This window comes from Camponotus vicinus, unplaced genomic scaffold (assembly GCF_025532165.1).
Source record: "Camponotus vicinus isolate PSW18456_S1 unplaced genomic scaffold, iyCamVici1.0 SCAF_9, whole genome shotgun sequence".
Classification (NCBI taxonomy): Eukaryota; Metazoa; Arthropoda; class Insecta; order Hymenoptera; family Formicidae; genus Camponotus; species Camponotus vicinus.
Genome location: NW_028141981.1, coordinates 9,480,785 through 9,500,281, shown reverse-complemented (window position 1 = coordinate 9,500,281; position 19,497 = coordinate 9,480,785). Strand labels below are relative to the sequence as shown.

At 37.5% G+C, this 19,497-nt stretch overlaps 1 protein-coding gene and 1 long non-coding RNA gene across 26 annotated transcripts in view; one reads left to right on the top strand and one right to left on the bottom strand.

The window, feature by feature from the left end:
• Para (sodium voltage-gated channel paralytic) overlaps nt 1-19,497 on the top strand; it is a 46,987-nt gene that overhangs the window by 13,397 nt on the left and 14,093 nt on the right. For 4 of the 25 annotated variants that reach the window (XM_083107798.1, XM_083107792.1, XM_083107793.1 and 1 more), the window contains 18 exons: nt 522-734; nt 1,105-1,165; nt 1,264-1,573; nt 1,767-2,060; nt 3,743-3,799; nt 4,662-5,114; nt 5,803-5,896; nt 5,993-6,061; nt 8,191-8,465; nt 8,903-9,076; nt 9,175-9,525; nt 9,721-9,955; nt 11,754-11,885; nt 12,246-12,375; nt 12,459-12,586; nt 12,754-13,013; nt 13,096-13,269; nt 16,632-16,754. In XM_083107798.1, coding sequence (XP_082963924.1) covers nt 522-734; nt 1,105-1,165; nt 1,264-1,573; nt 1,767-2,060; nt 3,743-3,799; nt 4,662-5,114; nt 5,803-5,896; nt 5,993-6,061; nt 8,191-8,465; nt 8,903-9,076; nt 9,175-9,525; nt 9,721-9,955; nt 11,754-11,885; nt 12,246-12,375; nt 12,459-12,586; nt 12,754-13,013; nt 13,096-13,269; nt 16,632-16,754 — 3,533 coding nt within the window. Of the gene's footprint in view, nt 1-521; nt 735-1,104; nt 1,170-1,263; nt 1,574-1,766; nt 2,061-3,742; nt 3,800-4,661; nt 5,115-5,802; nt 5,897-5,992; nt 6,062-8,190; nt 8,466-8,902; nt 9,077-9,174; nt 9,526-9,720; nt 9,956-11,753; nt 11,886-12,245; nt 12,376-12,458; nt 12,587-12,753; nt 13,014-13,095; nt 13,270-14,011; nt 14,135-16,631; nt 16,755-19,497 lie in introns of those variants that run through there. The other 21 variants (XM_083107812.1, XM_083107803.1, XM_083107804.1 and 18 more) reach the window with 16 other exon arrangements.
• On the bottom strand, nt 7,917-10,535 carry LOC145976592 (uncharacterized). The gene is made up of 2 exons (XR_014440282.1): nt 8,892-10,535; nt 7,917-8,475 (listed from the first exon to the last, which is right to left on the bottom strand). It is a non-coding gene; the product is annotated as an uncharacterized LOC145976592 (long non-coding RNA).

The following is a 19,497-nucleotide window of genomic DNA, read 5'->3' as shown; positions in this document are numbered from 1 at the left end:
TTAATTCTTCTTTTTGCTTTCATTATTTTCCCGTTTTCCTTGTGAAATAAATTATCGAATTCGATGCATTTGAATTTTTTTTGGACAGAAAATGGAAGTAGAAAAAAGAAAGTTGATTACATATCATATCTGACGATTTATCGAGAAAAAGATCTCTTGACAATTATTACATGTATTTATGATCTTGGTTGTAAATTGTAAGAGCATGTATATCGAGGTCTCTCGTCTCGATATGATATTAAATAAGCATCGTTGCTATTTATCTAAAAAAAGCACGTGGATCGTGATGCTCTTTCTTTAGTGTTTAAAATTAAATATTTTTTTTCCTCCCCTTTTTTTGCTTTTCTTTTTCACCTAGTTTTCCGACGTATACTCGTTTCACATTTCATCCACATGCCTGCCTCAATCGAATTGCCATCTCGTTCGCACGACAAGCCGATCGGTGTCTCTCCAAGCTGCCACCAAGAGACGTTGTTACAGGCCTCACTGAAATCCACTATCCTTCTATTCTCGTTGTCTAGGTCTGAAAACCATTGTCGGCGCTGTGATAGAATCCGTGAAGAACCTGCGCGATGTGATAATCCTGACGATGTTCTCCCTCTCCGTCTTTGCGCTCATGGGCCTTCAGATTTACATGGGGGTCCTCACGCAAAAGTGTATAAAAAACTTTCCTGAGGATGGCTCCTGGGGTAATTTCACCGCCGAAAATTGGGAGCGATTCGTTAGTAACGAAAGTAAGTAGCGTTGCGATTATTCGTGAAATTAATCCGAAAGCGTAAAAGTACAAGAGTAAAAAATCATCCTTTTGAGAATTTAAAAAAAGAAGATGTCTCTGAGACAGATTTAATGTTTCCGATTTTCGCACAAATGTCTCGTCTGCAAAAATTCATAAAATATGATCGATGACTTACTACAAGCCGTATGATATTTCAGTACTCCACCTTTAAGCGTAAATGTCACCGTTAACAAAGAGCTTTGTGCATGGTAAAACGAGGTGCAACTATTTGTGCGACCAATTGATTGTTTCGTGAAAATTATGAAATTTTTTTTGTTGCAAATTAATTCCCGAATCAATTATTAAATTGCGCTTTCTGTATTATGCAGCTAATTGGTACGTGGACGAGGCCAAAAATATGCCCTTGTGCGGAAATTCATCGGGGGCGGGGTAAGTCGATATATAACTCGTTCATTGATTTTGTCTACTTGTATAAATATCGATGTAAAGAACTTCGTGCGAGAAATAATATCTTCCGATGATTACAGGCAGTGCCTTCCCGGCTACACGTGTTTACAAGGATACGGCGATAATCCGAATTATGGTTACACGAGTTTCGACACTTTCGGCTGGGCACTGCTCTCCGCTTTCCGTCTCATGACTCAGGATTATTGGGAGAATCTGTATCAACTGGTATTAAGATCGGCCGGGCCGTGGCACATGCTCTTTTTCATCGTGATCATCTTCCTCGGTTCCTTCTATCTCGTTAATTTGATCCTCGCTATTGTCGCAATGTCGTACGATGAGTTGCAAAAGAAAGCTGAAGAGGAGGAGGCTGCTGAGGAAGAAGCTATGAGAGTAAGTATTACAAGTTTTGAGTTATTAAAATTAACTTTTGTGTATAATTTTTCGAAATTTAGCGCAAATTCAACCGCAACTTTTAAGCGATTGAGCTGAAAATGAGCTTATTGTTTCGCAAATTTAAGTTTTAAAAGTTCGTGAATTAATCATTAGAAGACACAGCATCCATATGTTCGATGAATGTCGACAGGAAGCCGAGGAAGCTGCACTGGCGAAGGAGAACAAGGCCGCGGCACGTGAGGCCGCAGCCGCAGCACGAGAGGCAGCTCGAGAGGCAGCTGCGGCTGCGGAGCAGATCGTCAAGTCTCCATCGGACTTTTCGTGTCACAGTTACGAGCTGTTCGTCGGCCAGGAGAAGGGCAACGACGACAACAACAAGGAGAAGATGAGCATACGTTCGATCGAGTCTGTGAGCGATCAGAGGCACCTCAAGCAGATCAACAACAACCACAGCGCTGCCAATAAAGTGCGAAAAGTCAGCGCCGTAAGTATCCGGCTGTTGGGCGATATATATGTATGATATACATATATCGACCTTCTTCCGCGTCGTTTGACGTAACGTATCGTGTTGGCCCCTGTTATCAACCTCATAATCTCCCGACCTCGCTCCTACGAGAGCAACTTATGCGAGGCTATTCGATCCGACTCGACTCGTCGGTAAGACTTTGCGATTGATCGTGAAATTTGAAATCCCGCTCGCTTCCAAGTCAGGCGAAAAGTTCACTTTTCGGATACATGTGTAGGGAGTTGAAAGCAATGTACATATTTATCAACTCTATCCGAGACGGAGACTTTTCAGATCATTAGAGCAAACTCTTGAAACGGCGAATGCAAATCTGATTGGGTGAACTTGGTAATAACTTGTATACTGCTGTTACGCAGGTATCGAACGGATGAAGCTAATGTATCCGACAGGATATATTCTTCCTAATCAATTTTATCAGGACTAGGAAAATATAATAGATGATGGTAGGCGCGATCAAATTAGATATTTTGATACCTCTCGCTATCTCTTAGTGTTTTGTCGTAATACATAGGAAAAGAAACAAGAAATAGCCGCGACGAGTCGAGCCTTCCCGTAATATCCGCTATGTAGCATGCTTAGGACGTCCCAAAAAATATTTATCTGTGTAGCAGGGTTGTAACTTTGAAAAGTTTGATATAGATTTTCGTAGCAGATATGTGTCTAAAAAGACTCGAATTTTTATGGTCGTGTAATTGACGTGGAAATTTCATTGATTAAATTTCTGGTACGTCGATCGTACTTTAACGAAGATATTGGCAATCAGCCTCTCTGAAAGCTCTGCTATTCTCGTACATCTTTTTTGGGATTCGCTCGTGTTGCTCGTATTATGTCATGAGATCCCTTTGGATATTTATACACATGTATAGGTGGCTTTATACGCATAGAACCTATCTCCCTTTCATTGATCGTTCGCTCTAGTTATAACGTAAATACATACATCTTCAACGTGTCGAGTATCACTGCTTCGATTTGCGATTGCGCGTAGTTGTAACGCGCGGAACAGTGAATTTCGGCCGTATCGACACAGCTGCATACCGGACATACATCCAATTCAGTCCTGTTTTATGGAGCCATGCATGCAGAGAAGTATATGCTGTGATTTAGTATCCGTAGCTGAGAGACGAAGTATCGGCTGTTGCTGCAATTGGTGCTTGCCCGAAAACGCTATTGGCCCGAGGAATTTCAATAAATGCGAATTTACTCTTCTACTTCTTCCTTTTTCTTTTTTTTTTTATTTAACATGTACGTATACAAAGAGTTAAAATAATTCGAAAGATTCAATAATAGGGCACCTCGTGTATGTACATTCGTTCTGATTGATTGACGTGATTCAATAAGCAAATGTAATCGCCGATATATATTCGTGTCTCTACAAATTTACGTTTACCCCTTCTTTTTTGATAGATTCAACTCGCGAATCCTTATCTCCCCTTCATAAGAATATTTTTCTTTGTGGTTCTTGTAATTTTCTTTCCCCTTCTCTTTTCTATCTCTCCGTAATCACATTCACGATTGTGTTATGTGTGCTTCTGCAAGTGTTATGTCATACTCTACCTATTTCGAGTGCCTCGTTGGTGTACACATTAGATCACGTTACGAGCCGTTTGGTAGGAGATATCTTTTCTTGTTTTTTTCTTAAGGTCCCTCGCGCCGCTAATGGCCAGTTTACTTATGCCTACCAGGAAAGTCTGCGGAAGGTACGTGTGTCACGACGTGTGTCTATCAGCACCGACCGTACGTACACTAAATAGCACCATAGGACCCGATCACAATCTCTCACGAATAATATCATCATCTCGAGACCGCCGCCATTCATCAATGCTCCGCGCGTTACGACTCGCGCTTGTCGAGGGACGATACGTCTTATAAATTGCTCGTTTCGCCGCCTCAACGAATTCCCGGCTCGTGACAAGCACGAATCATCACCGGTGATCGATCGTTTCTCGCGTCTCTCGCGGAATAGCTAATCAACCGTGAGATGCCTGACACATTTGGCCAATCATTCTTCTCTTTCTTCCTTTTCTTTCACGAGTCGCATGTATGATGAAATTAATTACCGCGGCACGATATTCACTTGGAAGGTGACCAAATAGGCAGCCTGATACCATCGCTTCGTTTCGTAACTGGATAATTAAAATAGGGAAACGGGATGGGATATATATCGTATGATTAGATTGAAGAGTTATTTGCTGTGTAATAATTTCGAAATCTCTAAAATTCCTAAAGATATCTTTTGTCATTTTCATGTTATTCGGGAAACGATACTATGATATCTATCCTTCAAACTAGACTAATGAAATAATCACGCATCACAGCTCGTGACTCTTCAAACTATCCATTAAGCGTATGTTAGGTTGCGATCGATTTCGCGAATGTACGAGCGGGAAATGTCACGATCGTCCCGAGGGAGAGTCACTGCGTCGTCCCTCCGAGAAAAAGAGATAGGAGGAGAAGGAAAGAGAGATAGACAGACGGTCTTTCCGGTTGGCCCTCGCCTTCCGGAAGAGAAGAACGGAGAGAGAGAGAGAAAAGCGGTGGACCGCCTTGTTGTAATTTCAGGCGAGCCTGAGCCTACCCGGCTCACCGTTCAATCTGCGCCGCAGCAGCCGTGGCAGCCACCAATTTACAATACGCAATGGCCGCGGTCGATGCTTCGTCCCACCGGGTGGCGACCGGAAGCCCCTCGTCCTATCAACGTACCTGGACGCCCAGGAGCATCTACCCTATGCCGACGACTCGAACGCGGTCACGCCTATGTCCGAGGAGAACGGCACGATCGTGGTGCCAGTGTACTACGCGAATCTCGGTTCGCGTCACTCGTCGTACACTTCCCACGCCTCGCGACTCTCCTACACGTCCCACGGCGACCTGGCGTTCCCCGGTATCCGCGGCATCGACAGCATCGGCAAGCAGCTCACCAAGCAGGAGCAGATCCTCAGGAATCGCACCAACAAACAGACGACACCTGCCAACGGCCATGTCACGGACACCAATCAAAAGTCCTATCACTTTGTAAGTGGTTCTTCAGTTACTAATGAAGACTGCGAAGGGTTTAGAGAGATAGATTTAGAGAGAGAGAGGGAGATCTCGATCGGACACATAAGAGAGTTTAATTGATAATAAAATGTATGAAAAAATTCATTGCATCGCGGAAAAAATGTAGCGTTGAGTTTCTCGCCTTGCAAAGAATGCAACGTCAATGTTGATGCATGATCGTGTGTGTATATGCATATTTGATAGTAAATATGGCACACACTGCGTTGTAAACAAATCTACGTAAAGTTCATGTCAATATATGAAGGCTCGATGTGCTTGAGTGCACGCGGAGAAAATATTTTACTGTGCAAATTACATGAAAAATACAATTCCCTTTTACAACATTTATTATAAAGCTGAAATATATAATTAAGGTATTTATTACTATAAAAATTATGCAAATTATTCTACTAACGGTTATGCATTTCTTTGTATGTTAAAATATTTGAATAATTACTCCTTTGTAAAATACGATACGTATATAATATTATTGAATAAAAATATCGTGATTTTTCTCTTATAAATGTTAGCATATTTTATGATTACAAAATTTATTATTGATATTCTTACTATAATATTTTTTCCATGTACAAGAACGATAACGATAGAAATAATTCCGCACGACGAACGACGATTTTTACAATCGTTCCGCGAATTTTTTTAGGAAACCGATCTAGAGGATCCCATGGGCAAGACCAAGCAGCAAGACAATCCATTTATCGAGCCGTCTCAGCAGCACACCGTGGTCGACATGAAGGGTGAGATTGGCGCGCCAATTATTAATTAATTAGCGAGTAGTCTCTCAAGCCATTCAAACCTACTTGTCGTATCTTGTTCTTTTTTCTTTTGCGCAGACGTGATGGTATTAAACGACATCATCGAGCAGGCCGCCGGTCGCCAGAGTCAGACGCCCGAACAAGGAGGTAATGTCCTCTCTACCCGCATCTCCCTTACCAAGAAAGTTTATCTGAAAGAAATTATTTTTTCTTTTTTTTCGTACAATTTTTTTTTCCATTTACTCCCGAATCGCAAATGTGTATATCCTGTTTATCGTGCGATAGGCATCCCCCGCCGCTCGATGTACGTTATATGGTTTAAAAATCCCCCGACACATATACTTTACTCCCTTGCGTCGGTATTTACTTTGCTGAACATACCCTGGATCTAAGCATTCCCCGCGCGCGCCTTGTACATAAAGTGACATAACAGACCGAACAACAAATTCCAGCTTCAATGTTTCAACTCAGCCGAAGCCGCAATAAGATCGCACGCGTGTTTCCCTCGATTTTCGTTTACGATTGAGCATGGTGTGTAATTTGACGCTGTACACATATATGTATATACGTACATATACATATATAAATATAAATATACACATACAACATATTACCAGAGAATTTAATATCGAGTATTTGAATGACGAATATAATGGTAAAACGCAGGATATATTGTGCCTCTTCTGAGCAGCGATGAGAGAAAGAGTCACGATTTGCGGCCTGTGGGCCTTCGAGGGCGGTTTGTGAGAGTAATTTTTTTTGGGGAAATAGAGTTTGTTCGTTTTCTGCGACATGACACAGATTACCACCTTCGCCGCAGCTGCACGATCCTGGTCGCTTCATGCTTCTTTTGGATTATCTCAATCGTCGATAGCCGTGATAATTCACGCGATAATTTTCGGAAAATATTTTATCTTCAAGATATATTTTTTTCGCTAACAGATTAAACACATGATATATTTATATATATGGGGTGTATAAGTTTTGACAAATATATTCATATTTATAAAAAAAAAAAAACATTGATACAAATATAATGTTGATTTTTCAATTTTGATTATAAAGTTCATTTTATAATTTGAAAAAGGAACAGAAAATTTACTTAAAATAATGTCCTCAATATTTTTTTCTTTTTTATTCTCCATCGATGATTGAGAGATCTTGTTTATCTTTTATTTCCGATACGAAACTGCAGCGATTTTGGTTAATCTTTCGATATTTTGCACATGCACCATCGCGTTGAAGGGCACTACCGCGTTTGTTTCTCGAGTGCACAATATGATGAAAAATCAGCGTAAAAACAGAGATATCCGGCAACGCGTTATCAGTCTTTGCGAGAGATATTCGGTCATTTACGATTCTCTCTCTCGAGTTTTTGCACGCAAAGCTGTAAATCGCACTTTCGCTTTATTGCGACTGCAAATTTTCGTCGACACAGCTATTCGCGAAGACAGTACTTTACTGAGAACTCTACGCCGACTTGCCGCTTAATTTGAGAGATATACAATGTGTGACATTGTTTGTTAATTGTATTTAATTGTAAAATGTTTGAGTTACAAAGGATTTCACATGGTTACGTTTACTCTTGGTTGTCATTAATCGCTTAATTGCAATGCATAAAATTTAATTCTTTCGCCACAGAAACATATCTCTTAAACATTAGATCATAAACACGATTTGTGTATGTTTTCTCTTATATTTTAAAATTGTATTATCGTAATAATTTTTGACTCGATTTAATTTTAAAAGAAAAGATAATGTGATATTTTATATTAATGGCGAAAGTGTTAAAATTATCTCATTTGTTTAAAACGTTGTCATAATTAACGTCAAGTTCTCGAATGCGCTATGATGTAATTATATTACTTGTTGCATTGCACATCATTCGCGCTATTAGTGCATGCAATGATGTTTTATTTAAAAAAAAATATTAAGGCAATATTAATATACAGCGGTGTATGAGCCTTTGTATAAAAAAGAGAATTAACATCTCTGAAAGATATATTTTATATATCTCAATATATTTTAAATATAGCGCATTTTACATATCCAGATTTATGTTACATACATGTTTTTTTTTTTCACATTGATTGAATGTGTGCGTATGTGTGTGTGTGTGTGTGTGTGTGTGCCTCTTTTAATTTTGCCACGCCTTTTGCTTGTTTGCCTGCCTGTAAATATAATCTGTGATCTCGAAGAATGAGAGCCTGACCAAAGAAAAAACCTCTTTCCCCAAAAAGAGTGGTGCCAGACAAAATTACTAACGCGCGTTACAGTTTCGACCTATTACTTTCCGACAGACGACGATGAAGAAGGGCCTACGTTGAAGGACAAGTTATTGGCCGGAATGTTCCGTTGTATCGACATCTTTTGCGTCTGGGACTGCTGCTGGCTCTGGCTCGAGTTTCAAAAGTACGTGTCCTTGATAGTCTTTGACCCGTTCGTAGAGCTCTTCATCACGCTCTGCATCGTCGTCAATACGCTCTTCATGGCATTGGATCACCACGATATGGACAAAGATATGGAGAGAATTCTCAAATCTGGCAATTACGTGAGTATTTCTACAAATGCAATATCGTTTTATTAGAAAGATAAGAATATGATTATATTGATAAAATTATTTAATAATGAATTATTTAATAATGAATTATTTAATAAAATCAAAGTATCGATAACATATGACGAGGATTGTTAATCATAAAATAGATTTTTTTATAACAATGTATGTTATTTTAATCCATCCTTTTTTATATACAAATATAGATTAATAATTTTTTTAAGAATCTCTTAAACGTTTTAGATATAAAAAAGGATATTGTATATAAAAAATCTCTCTCTGCAAGATTTATTTGAGGTTTTCAAAAATGTTAAATATTCAAAGCAATTTGAATATTTCTGCGTGATTGAATTATTTAAAGATTTTTAATCAAATTGAAAGGTTGGAATATGTCCATAGTTATCGATAATCTATTGTAACTGAAATTCTAGTTCTTCACTGCGACATTCGGTATCGAAGCGTCTATGAAGCTGATAGCGATGAGCCCGAAATATTATTTCCAAGAAGGCTGGAATATCTTTGACTTTATAATCGTCGCTCTTTCACTTCTGGAGTTGGGTTTGGAAGGTGTGCAAGGTCTGTCGGTATTACGATCATTCAGATTGGTGAGTGTTGCATATATATCTCTTTTTCTTTACAATTCCGTTAATCGATAATCATTTTACGAATAAAATGAACCATAAAAATAAATGATTCTTTTCAGCTAAGAGTGTTCAAGCTCGCTAAATCGTGGCCTACGCTGAATCTGCTGATCTCTATCATGGGCAGAACGGTGGGCGCGTTGGGTAATTTGACGTTCGTATTGTGCATCATTATCTTCATCTTCGCCGTGATGGGTATGCAGCTTTTCGGCAAGAATTACATCGATAACGTCCACCTCTTCCCGGACGAGGAATTGCCTAGATGGAACTTCACTGATTTCATGCACTCTTTTATGATCGTTTTCCGAGTGTTGTGCGGAGAATGGATAGAGTCTATGTGGGATTGCATGCTGGTCGGCGATGTCTCTTGCATTCCATTCTTCTTAGCCACCGTCGTCATCGGTAACTTGGTCGTAAGTATATAAATGCGAAATCTTTCTTCGATGATACATGTTTTAAAATCGACATAAAGAATACTCTTTGTTTGATATACATGAAAGAATTATAAAGATCTTACCAATTTTACGCTCGTTTCAAAAATATTGTCGATACAAAAATCAATATGATTTATAATCGAATTATTGATAAAGGAATGTTATTTTCCACAGGTCCTGAATCTCTTCTTAGCTCTGTTGCTCAGCAACTTTGGCTCGTCGAATCTGTCAGCCCCGACCGCGGACAACGACACGAACAAGATCGCGGAGGCGATCGATCGCATAGCGCGTTTCATTAACTGGGTCAAGCGAAATATTCTAAACATTGCTAAGTTGATGCGAGCCAAATTCACCAATCAGATATCCGATCAGGCGCCAGGTGAGGGACCGTCCAACAGTTGGAAAGAAGGTTTATATCCAATCAGATCGCTTGCTGTGTGCGCTGTGTAGTTTCGTGGCACTGTCTTTCAGTTTCCGCTTTACACTTCTTCTACACGTTTGACTGGTGCCAGTCGGCGATCAATTATAGTAAAATATGCGCGATGATAATTTATCTTATAATGTACACAAAGATTCGAGCAAGCGAGATTCAATAATTTTTTGCTGCTCTCAAGATTACAAATTGAATGTTATTTTACATCGCTCACTTTAAGCATTTGATGCATCTTTATTGACTTGTCAATTCGATTAACGATATTCTTTATGATCGTAAAATACATACGTCGGCTAGCACATTCGATTTATTACGCAGACTCTTTCAATTTTACTTGGTTTGCTATTCTGCTCCATTAAAAATTGACGTATTGCATTGTAATAAATCTAAATTTACGATCTGATACGTATAACAAAAGTTTCAACTGTTTCTTTCAACTTGGGAAAGAAGCCGAGTCCAGTCATCTTAGGTTCGATAGCTTTGGGAAACAAAGAGAGATGAAATAATTCGATGTTTAATGCACGATGGGATTAATTGCGAATTAAGTTTTGTTTCGCTGATTAGCTGCCTGGCAGTTATACGTTGCTATGCATTCTATTTTGGGAACGCATTTTACTACATAATTTCAGTGGATGAAGTTGTCAACGAGATCAAGTTGGTCGTCTCTTCAGCGGGACGCGGATTTATCATTAAGCAGAATTTAGACATATATATAAGAACTTGCGTGATGCGTGCTGCATTTCTGTCAATGGCTATAAATTTTTTCGATTAAAAGAGAATTTTAGACTTCATTTAGATCGCATAAAAACGAACATGTTGGCACAATAATGCGAGAATGTGAGTTTCTAAAGATGTGTATGCTCTTTGACTAAAGGTCAACAGATTGAATTATGAGTAGCTTTTTTAAATATCATGTATTTTTAAAATTATGTTGTGTCGAGGAAGATTTCTTTATTTCGATTAAATTTACTTAAGTCGTACATAACTACATCATTAGCAAAATCAGTATTGATTCTGCAATTCGTTTATTTATGAAAATGTTATAGACATTTTTCATAAATATTACACATGTATGCAGCAAGTATCACGCATAAAATAATCTACGATGTGAATCGAAATCATATAGTTTCTAAATCGGGTCACTCGATGTCATTGAATACAAATGACACTGTACACGAATTGCATGCGAACAATATCATCACATTACACTAATCTTAATTCTTCGATTCGACGGGGATCGCGACGGAAAACAATTCATATACATGTATGCAAAAAGAACATGTATATACATATATTCAGGGTGTTTCTTAATAAGTGCGAAAAATTTTAGGAGATGATTCTTTGTCGAAAATTAAGGGAGGTTTTTCATATAAACATATACTCATACTCATCCCTCCTCCAAAAATGGGGGTAAAAATTAGGTTTTTTCTCATATTTGGAACAAGTTAAAGAAATGAAATTAGATGGATATTTTCTACTAGTAAAAAGGTTATTTATTAATATTTTTCTCAGTCTCCGTATTGTTATAAGGGGATGAAACTAGCGAGCCCTATTCAATTTTTTACTAGAACTTTTTAATGTTTATATGAAAAACCCTCCTTAATTTTCGACAAAGAATCATCTTCTAAAATTTTTCGCACTTATTAAGAAACACCCTGTATACACATGTGGGAAAAGAATCTCTATCTGTAAAATTTTCAGCGCGTTCCGATTTGTTTTCCGATACGAATCTCCCGTTATAAGAGCAGGTTAGAGATTTTGCATAACTGTGCAGATGGGATTGATCGCGATGGGGACCTAGATCTTGCAGATGGCGAATTGGACGCATACAGAGACAAGAAGAGCGCCAAAGAACTTAACCAGCTTGAAGTTGCCATTGGCGAGGGGATGGAGTTCACCATTCACGGTAAGCGTATCGGGAATAATCAAAGATAATCTCTTTCTGATTATAATAATAATCTTCTTATCCTGTACGATCAACAGAAATATTGCCTGACGTGTTAAAGTGGATATAATTTATTATGAACTTTTTGCACTTCTTAGTGTTTTGCTAAGAATAATTGCAAAAATTGCTCTGTAATAATTTTATAAATTTCTCTCACGATATAAGAATTAAAAGAGTGTTATGCATATTTTTTCGCCTTAAAGACCAGGAGACATTCATATAGTGTCAATCACTATCAATCAATATTCAATTAATCAAATTTCCCCGCAAAAAAATATCATTGTAACGTAATTAATATCGGATCTGCTTTTCTTCCTAAAGGAGATTTGAAGAACAAGCTGAAGAACAAGCTGTGCATGAATAATACGAAGGTTATCGCGAATTCAATTAATCATCACGATTATAGGCTCGACAACGATTATATTAATCAGAATGAGGATGACACCATCAGGTCGGTTAATTTTTTTCTAAATTATTCATTCATTCCGGGCAATACTGTCAAGAGTAATCCTTATTCAAGTGTCTTTTCAACAGTAATAAATCATATGGCAGCCACAAAAACCGGGCATTTAAGGATGAAAGCCACAAAGGCAGTATGGACTCGTTAAATGGCGAGGAGAAGAAAGATGCGAGCAAAGAAGATCTGGAACAGGAGGGAGAAGGTAGATCTGATATAACTGAGATTTATAAAATTTATATAATTTTATGAAAATTCTTTGAAAATTTAGGAAAAAAAGATCAGCGAACAGCAATCGCGTAAATGTAAAGAAACTTTTATTATAGAACATTTTTCTCGAATTGATAAATAAAAAAAATCTGTAAAATTCAGATCTAGAAGACGAGGGCGAAGAAGGGGAAGAAGTCGACATTGACATTATACAAGCAGACGAAGATCCTATTCAGGATAATTATCCTTCCGATTGCTGCCCGGAAAATTGCTACAAGAAATTTCCATTCCTGGCCGGCGACGACGATGCTCCGTTTTGGCAAGGTTGGGCAAACCTGCGATTGAAGACCTTCCGGTTGATTGAAAACAAGTACTTTGAGACTGCCGTCATCACTATGATTCTTCTGAGTAGCTTGGCTTTGGTAAAATTGTTATCTTTTTTCTTTATCATTGGGAAACTTATTTAGAACGCGACAAATCAATCGATAACCGTATGATTTGCAGGCTTTGGAGGATGTTCATCTGCAACAACGACCTGTCCTACAGGATATATTGTATTACATGGATCGAATATTCACTGTGATCTTCTTCCTCGAGATGTTGATAAAGTGGCTGGCTCTAGGATTTAGCAAGTATTTCACAAACGCCTGGTGCTGGCTTGATTTCATCATCGTTATGGTAAGTTATTTTTTCTCTTCAATATCGTAATTCAATTACGAAAAATGTTTGATTTTGTAAAACGTGTGCAATTGATGCCGCTTCGAAAGCATTGATTCAATGTCTGCAAAAGATTTTTCAAATAAATATTTAGACGTATAAAATAAAAATCTCGACACGATAAAAGTTCAATTGCACACTTGAATAATTTACGAGAGAAATCTTGTCGTTCTCTTGAATGACTTCGTACACGTGCCAATCATTTGTCTTTACGTCATATATAAATTTACCTCACCTTTACGAGAATCGTAAAATACGTTATCGCAGCAATAAGTTAATAGCAATCAACAATCTCGGTCGCATGTTACATAATGGTAAAAATAAGTCGAAGTCATTCGCGAGATCATTCGCAGAAAAATGCGCTCGTCCGTGCTTCGATAAAGAGAATTTACCTGTATGTAAAGATTAAATAACACACATTTTGTGATAAATACAAATAATTGAGTATATTCTAGAGATACAAATCACAGAGCGTCGGCGCACGGATAATATAATATATTCCGTTTTTATTTTATCTCTCCCCATTTTTTCTTTCTCCCCCTTCTTTCACCCCTCGATCAACTAATGCCAATGTACGAAGCGGTGGGAGCCGAGCGTGGAAGCTTCCGAGGTGGATTTCTCTTAATCTCTCGATCGTCATTAAGTATTATTGTAAGAACTAACGCAATTTAGTTCCCGTCTGATGAATGTTTGATGAAACTAGCTATCACTGATCAACTTGGGCGCAGTCTGGGCCGGCGCAGCCGACATCCCGGCCTTCCGTTCCATGAGAACACTGAGGGCCTTGAGACCTTTACGAGCAGTCTCACGGTGGGAGGGCATGAGAGTAAGTCATCGGTCGACGAGGACTTGAAAGCGAAAGAAATAAAGCAAAAAAAGTTGAGCCTGTTATCGCAACGACGTTTGATGAATCGTACGGAGCTAACGGATCGATCGATATATCACGATAGCACGTTTAATTTGTTCGAGCCGAGCGGAGCTCCGATTGACGAGGGGCTGCCGGTTTTGCATGGATTGTTCCTTTTTTTCTAACTGTCTCTCTTTCTTTCTCTCTTTCTTCCTCTCAAAGTAGTCGTGACAATGTCGTGGCGATAGATCGATTACCAGCCGAGACTATTCAAAGTCGCTTTACAGGATCAAAGGTTTAAGCTTTGACTGATATCTCTCTCTCGATGGCAATATATAGAAAATTATTTATTTATTTTTGCAAGACGCTTCTCTATCCTCGTTATTTGACTCTCTAAAATTTTCATTTTATAAAAATTGATTAATTATACTTTTTAAATATATGTAAAATATATTCAAAGCTCTCTTCCCCATTTACCTTTCCTCTTTAGCTTTTTTTTTATTTTGCGAAAAGCGGTTGTCGAGAAAGAAACAATTATGTATATTAATATTCTGAATACGGTCAAGGCAGAGATCGTCGGATCCTTTAAAACGAGCTGTGGATTAATCTCGGCTTGATTCCGATCGATTGCGAATTCAATGATCTCGATGGAGCACGCTATCGATCCGTTGGACGCGGTACGAAGCTTCGGCTTTGGAATATTCGTTGTGATAAATGAGAACGAGATGTAAACGAGAATAAGTGGGAAAGGAACAGCTACGGCGGGTGTAGCTTGTGTATTACGGTGTACTATGGTGTGCTTACCGGATGTGCAGAGATACACTGGCGTCTCTACTTGGTGTCTGCACTAATTCTGGCGTCGTTGTCGTACTAGCTAAAGTCGCCTATGTACGCCTTTTTTAAGAGTCTCTTGGTACCAGTGATCGTTGTGCAAAATATACCAGTATATCTATATATAATATATACATATATGAATACGCATATACATATATTATATATATATGCTTTTTGTGTAGTGTAAAAACTTCCTTGTATGTATGTGTGTGCGCGCGCGCGTGTGTGTGCGTGCGTATGGACGCCACGTGCGTCAACGCGCGCGATATGTAATATGTTTATCTCAAGACATGTAATATTTTTCTTAGACCATATTACGACGCTCCAACGCGAGTGACATCTCTAAAAACCTCGCTCATGAGGTTTCCTTCTTTGATAAAATAATTAAAATATATATTAAATATATATTAAAATATATTTTTTATATTAAAATATATTTTTATGTATTTCTTGCTCGTAATTTTGCGTAATCGAACGCAATGACTTTTGTTGCAACATGTAAATTAAAATGAAATCACTCGCGTGTCGCGACGTGATCGCAAGTATGACAAACCTTTTCGTCTGTTTCAGGATGCAGCCGATAGTACTTGCTCGTAATGATAATCCCTACCGAGCTGTTTGTCGTTCTATCTCTATCTCTGTCTTTGAATGATTGTGTGTGTGTGTGTGTCTATATACACACACACATATATATATATATATATATATATATATATATGTGTGTGTATATAAATACACATGTATCTTCCCACATACAATATATATGCACACACACACACAGTCATGTATATCTCCTGATAATTGTTAAATGCTGTATGTGCCGTACCTGAAATCTCTTTATGCCTTTATATTTCCCTTCTTTATATATTTGTCGTACCATATTAAAGTAGTCTTATTCTGTAAGTACCGTTACACATCTCTTTCTCTTATAATTTTCAAAAATATACATAAGTTAATTTTTCGTACGTGATATGCATATGAAAATATCTTTACGCGAAACGTGATCTATTTTCTGAAAGCGTTTAAAATCCTTATGTATGTTTTAAAGTAATTTAAACGTTATTGTCAATAGCGAAATTTTTTTGTTATTGATAGTTTACATTATATTTAAATATTATATTAATATTATATTAAATATTAATATTATATTATATTAATTTTTACGTAAATTTCGCAAAATAATCATCCGAGATCATTTTGATAGAGTATAATGAAGAAAAAAAAAAGTATAAATACTTTCCATGACATTCTATTTTTTTAAAATGATACACACATTTCCAATTTTTGACATAAGTCCTCAAAAGTGGCGGTACTTACGGAAAAGTGATATACTAATGTACATATGAGTATATATACATCTCTATATAGATCTAGAAAATGTCGGCTCTCTACGAATCGACAGCCCCCCCGAATTTTCGTCTTTGTACAGATGTCCAAATGTCTCGATCCGTCGAGGAGTCGAAGGAACGCCAGTAACACGTCGATCTCGGCCGTCTGTCTCTGTTTGACTTTCTTCCCTCCTCTCTTCTATCCTCGCCCTATTGATTCCGTCCACCTGGAACATGATCAAGAATCTCCTAGCCCTCTTATCCACTCGTCTGTCTACCTCTCGCTGTGATTCGCTCTCGTTTCTCGCTCGCAGGTATCGCTCATTAACTTCGTAGCGTCGCTCGTTGGCGCTGGCGGGATTCAAGCCTTCAAAACAATGCGGACCCTAAGGGCCCTAAGGCCGCTCAGGGCGATGTCTAGAATGCAGGGGATGCGGGTATGTAACCCACCGTCTCAGCAGACCTTGTCACTCGCTATCTACGTCTGCCGCTGGTGACGGCAGAGTCGAATCTCCTCTCCCCCACCCACGACGGCACGGCATTCTACATATCCGTCCGTCTACGTTCAGTTCCGGTACCAGTTTTGGAGCAATGTACTCCATCGTTTGATTATGTTAACCCCGCGAATACGCCGGGAGAAACGGTATTTCTGGGTAATCGCATCGAAAGAATGTCCGTTGGGACAAGTATTCTTTGATACGAATATCTATTTTTTTGTGTGATCATTATAAATTGTAACATAAAATATTATTGCGAGGATTATAGATATGAGAGAGTAATTGCGCGATATTCTAAGACAGTTAACGTTTATTTATAATTTTTTTTGATGAATCATATTTAGAATTGTGATACGGAACATTTAAAATAGATATTTAAAATATTTAGTTTTTCCTGAATATTTTTATAAAATTTGTCGAGTATAAGGAAAGAAATTTACTGTAACTTTGTATTCCTCAAGATATATCGAAAAAAGTTCGCCGATTAAAGTAATGTGAAATTTCCTTCTCTACGTCATTAAATCTGTATTATTAATTTTTATTTATAGTCTTTTTTTTATTAATCGTTATTAAATTTGCCAATTTATTTCCAATTCTTTTACATTTATATCGCTAGCGCGATATCGTATACTTTATTTGATATACGTGTATTTTATTTTAATTTAAATTCTCGCAAGTGACTGGGAACAATGATTCTCAGATTATACGGATTCGAAAGTCATCATCGTTTCCCTTACACGAGAAATTCGATAGACAGACCGACCAACAACGTTCATCAAGAGCCTGCATTGTTGTCATTTTAATAAAATTATGATGTCTTTGTTATCTGCTTCGTATTTTTCTTAATTGTTTCTTAATGTTTAATCTGAAATACTTGGATTCTTTAAATAACCGTTATTATATTTAATTCTGATTCTATTTCTCAACATTTTTGAAGGTATAATCTTTATATTCTTTTTAGCGGAATCGATATTTCTTGAAATTGTTTGTACACATATTATTGCCAATAAATGCAAATCTGATTTATTAAGTAATCTTTATGGAATATTAACGTACATAAAAAATAGTTTCTACTTTAATGTACGACGCTGTCGACTCTTGACAAACTGCGATATCGTCGGCGCTGCAATATCGAAAACTCGATCTTACATTTTCCCTCCTGTTGCACGTGGATATGCTAAAATAGAAGCAATCGCGCGAATGCACAGCAGAGCTTAGAAATGCGAATGCGCGGAGCAGAACAGCGTGTAGATAATCGTCCATGAAATTGGCCGACACATTCATGACAACACGCACCATACATAAGGACACGCGCTTTGTTTCACATTGTCTTTGATATACGTGTTGCGTCTTCTTCATCTTCGCCAAGAAAAATAATTCATAAAGATACATTCAATCGCGAAGATCGAGATGAAAGCATCCCGTATACCTCGTTCCATGAACTCTATGAAAGCGCGTCCATTACATTCTAGAAATTCGACGCATACAAAGAAAAACGAACATCTCATATCGCATTTTAGGATTAAATATAACTGCCAAATTATGCAATTTATCTGATTATCGGATATGCGATATGGGTGCACAAACACACACAGGGTATACTTTAATCGTCTCTCACTACACACATGACGCGACGTAGTGATAGTTCGCCCTTTATGATCTCGCTATGATAATGATCACGAATATACGTACTTCCTCGCAAATACTTATACTTTCTCACATACTCGCAACACAAGGTCGCTGAGACACTGGGTGTAGTAATTACTGTCATGCCCACGCCCTGACACTTCTTCTATTTTACAGTAGCTCGCTGCAAGGTGCTCCTCGGGGCGCTCGACATTTTATTTCTTGCCTTTTGATTTTGCACGAGATCACACGAAGATTTTTGAATTTATAGGATTTATATTACTGGAATTTATATACATATGATTTATATATTCCCTAGGACTCTTCATTTGCGAAATTTGTTCGTGAATTTAATTAAGCAAATTCTTCAAGGAATAATTTGCACAATTTATGCAAGTAATTCTAGGGAACATATTAATCACGCGGAAAAATTATCTAGAATTCTCAGTTTGCTCTTCTTCTTTTTCAAACATTGCGTACTGAATATCCTAAGAGAGAAGAGAAAAAAGAAGCATTATATTTTTTGAAAAAACAGTTGAATTTCTAACTTCTTTCTGAAAGATTTTCATCCTATAATTATCAATTGTAAATATTTAATCTTTTGATATTAAATAACTTAATAATTGTTTCTCAAACAGAAAATTAAAAAGATGAGGTTTTATTTTAGCTAATAAGATATATAAGCTATATAAAATTTGACTTATTTTTTAAAAACATTTTTTACAATATTAAAAAATTGCTTAGTTCAATATTATTGAGTTTTTAAGAAATATGCAATAAAAATGTACAAATGAGAGAGCGTTGTACATATATTTTTTCTTGGGATATTCTGTATATGAATTGCTTTGCCGTAATATCTGTAATTGAATTGCTTGGTAGACGTGGAAACTGAATGCTTTGCTCGCTTGCTTTCGTCAGCTTTTTGTTTGTGCTGCAACTTGCATCCGCTTTACATGTTGAACTGCTTGTGGCTCCTTTTTTTAGTATATCCAAATTCTTGTAAATATAAATTACACGATGCGCATATCAGTCACTGATCCACGATCACTCAAAATCA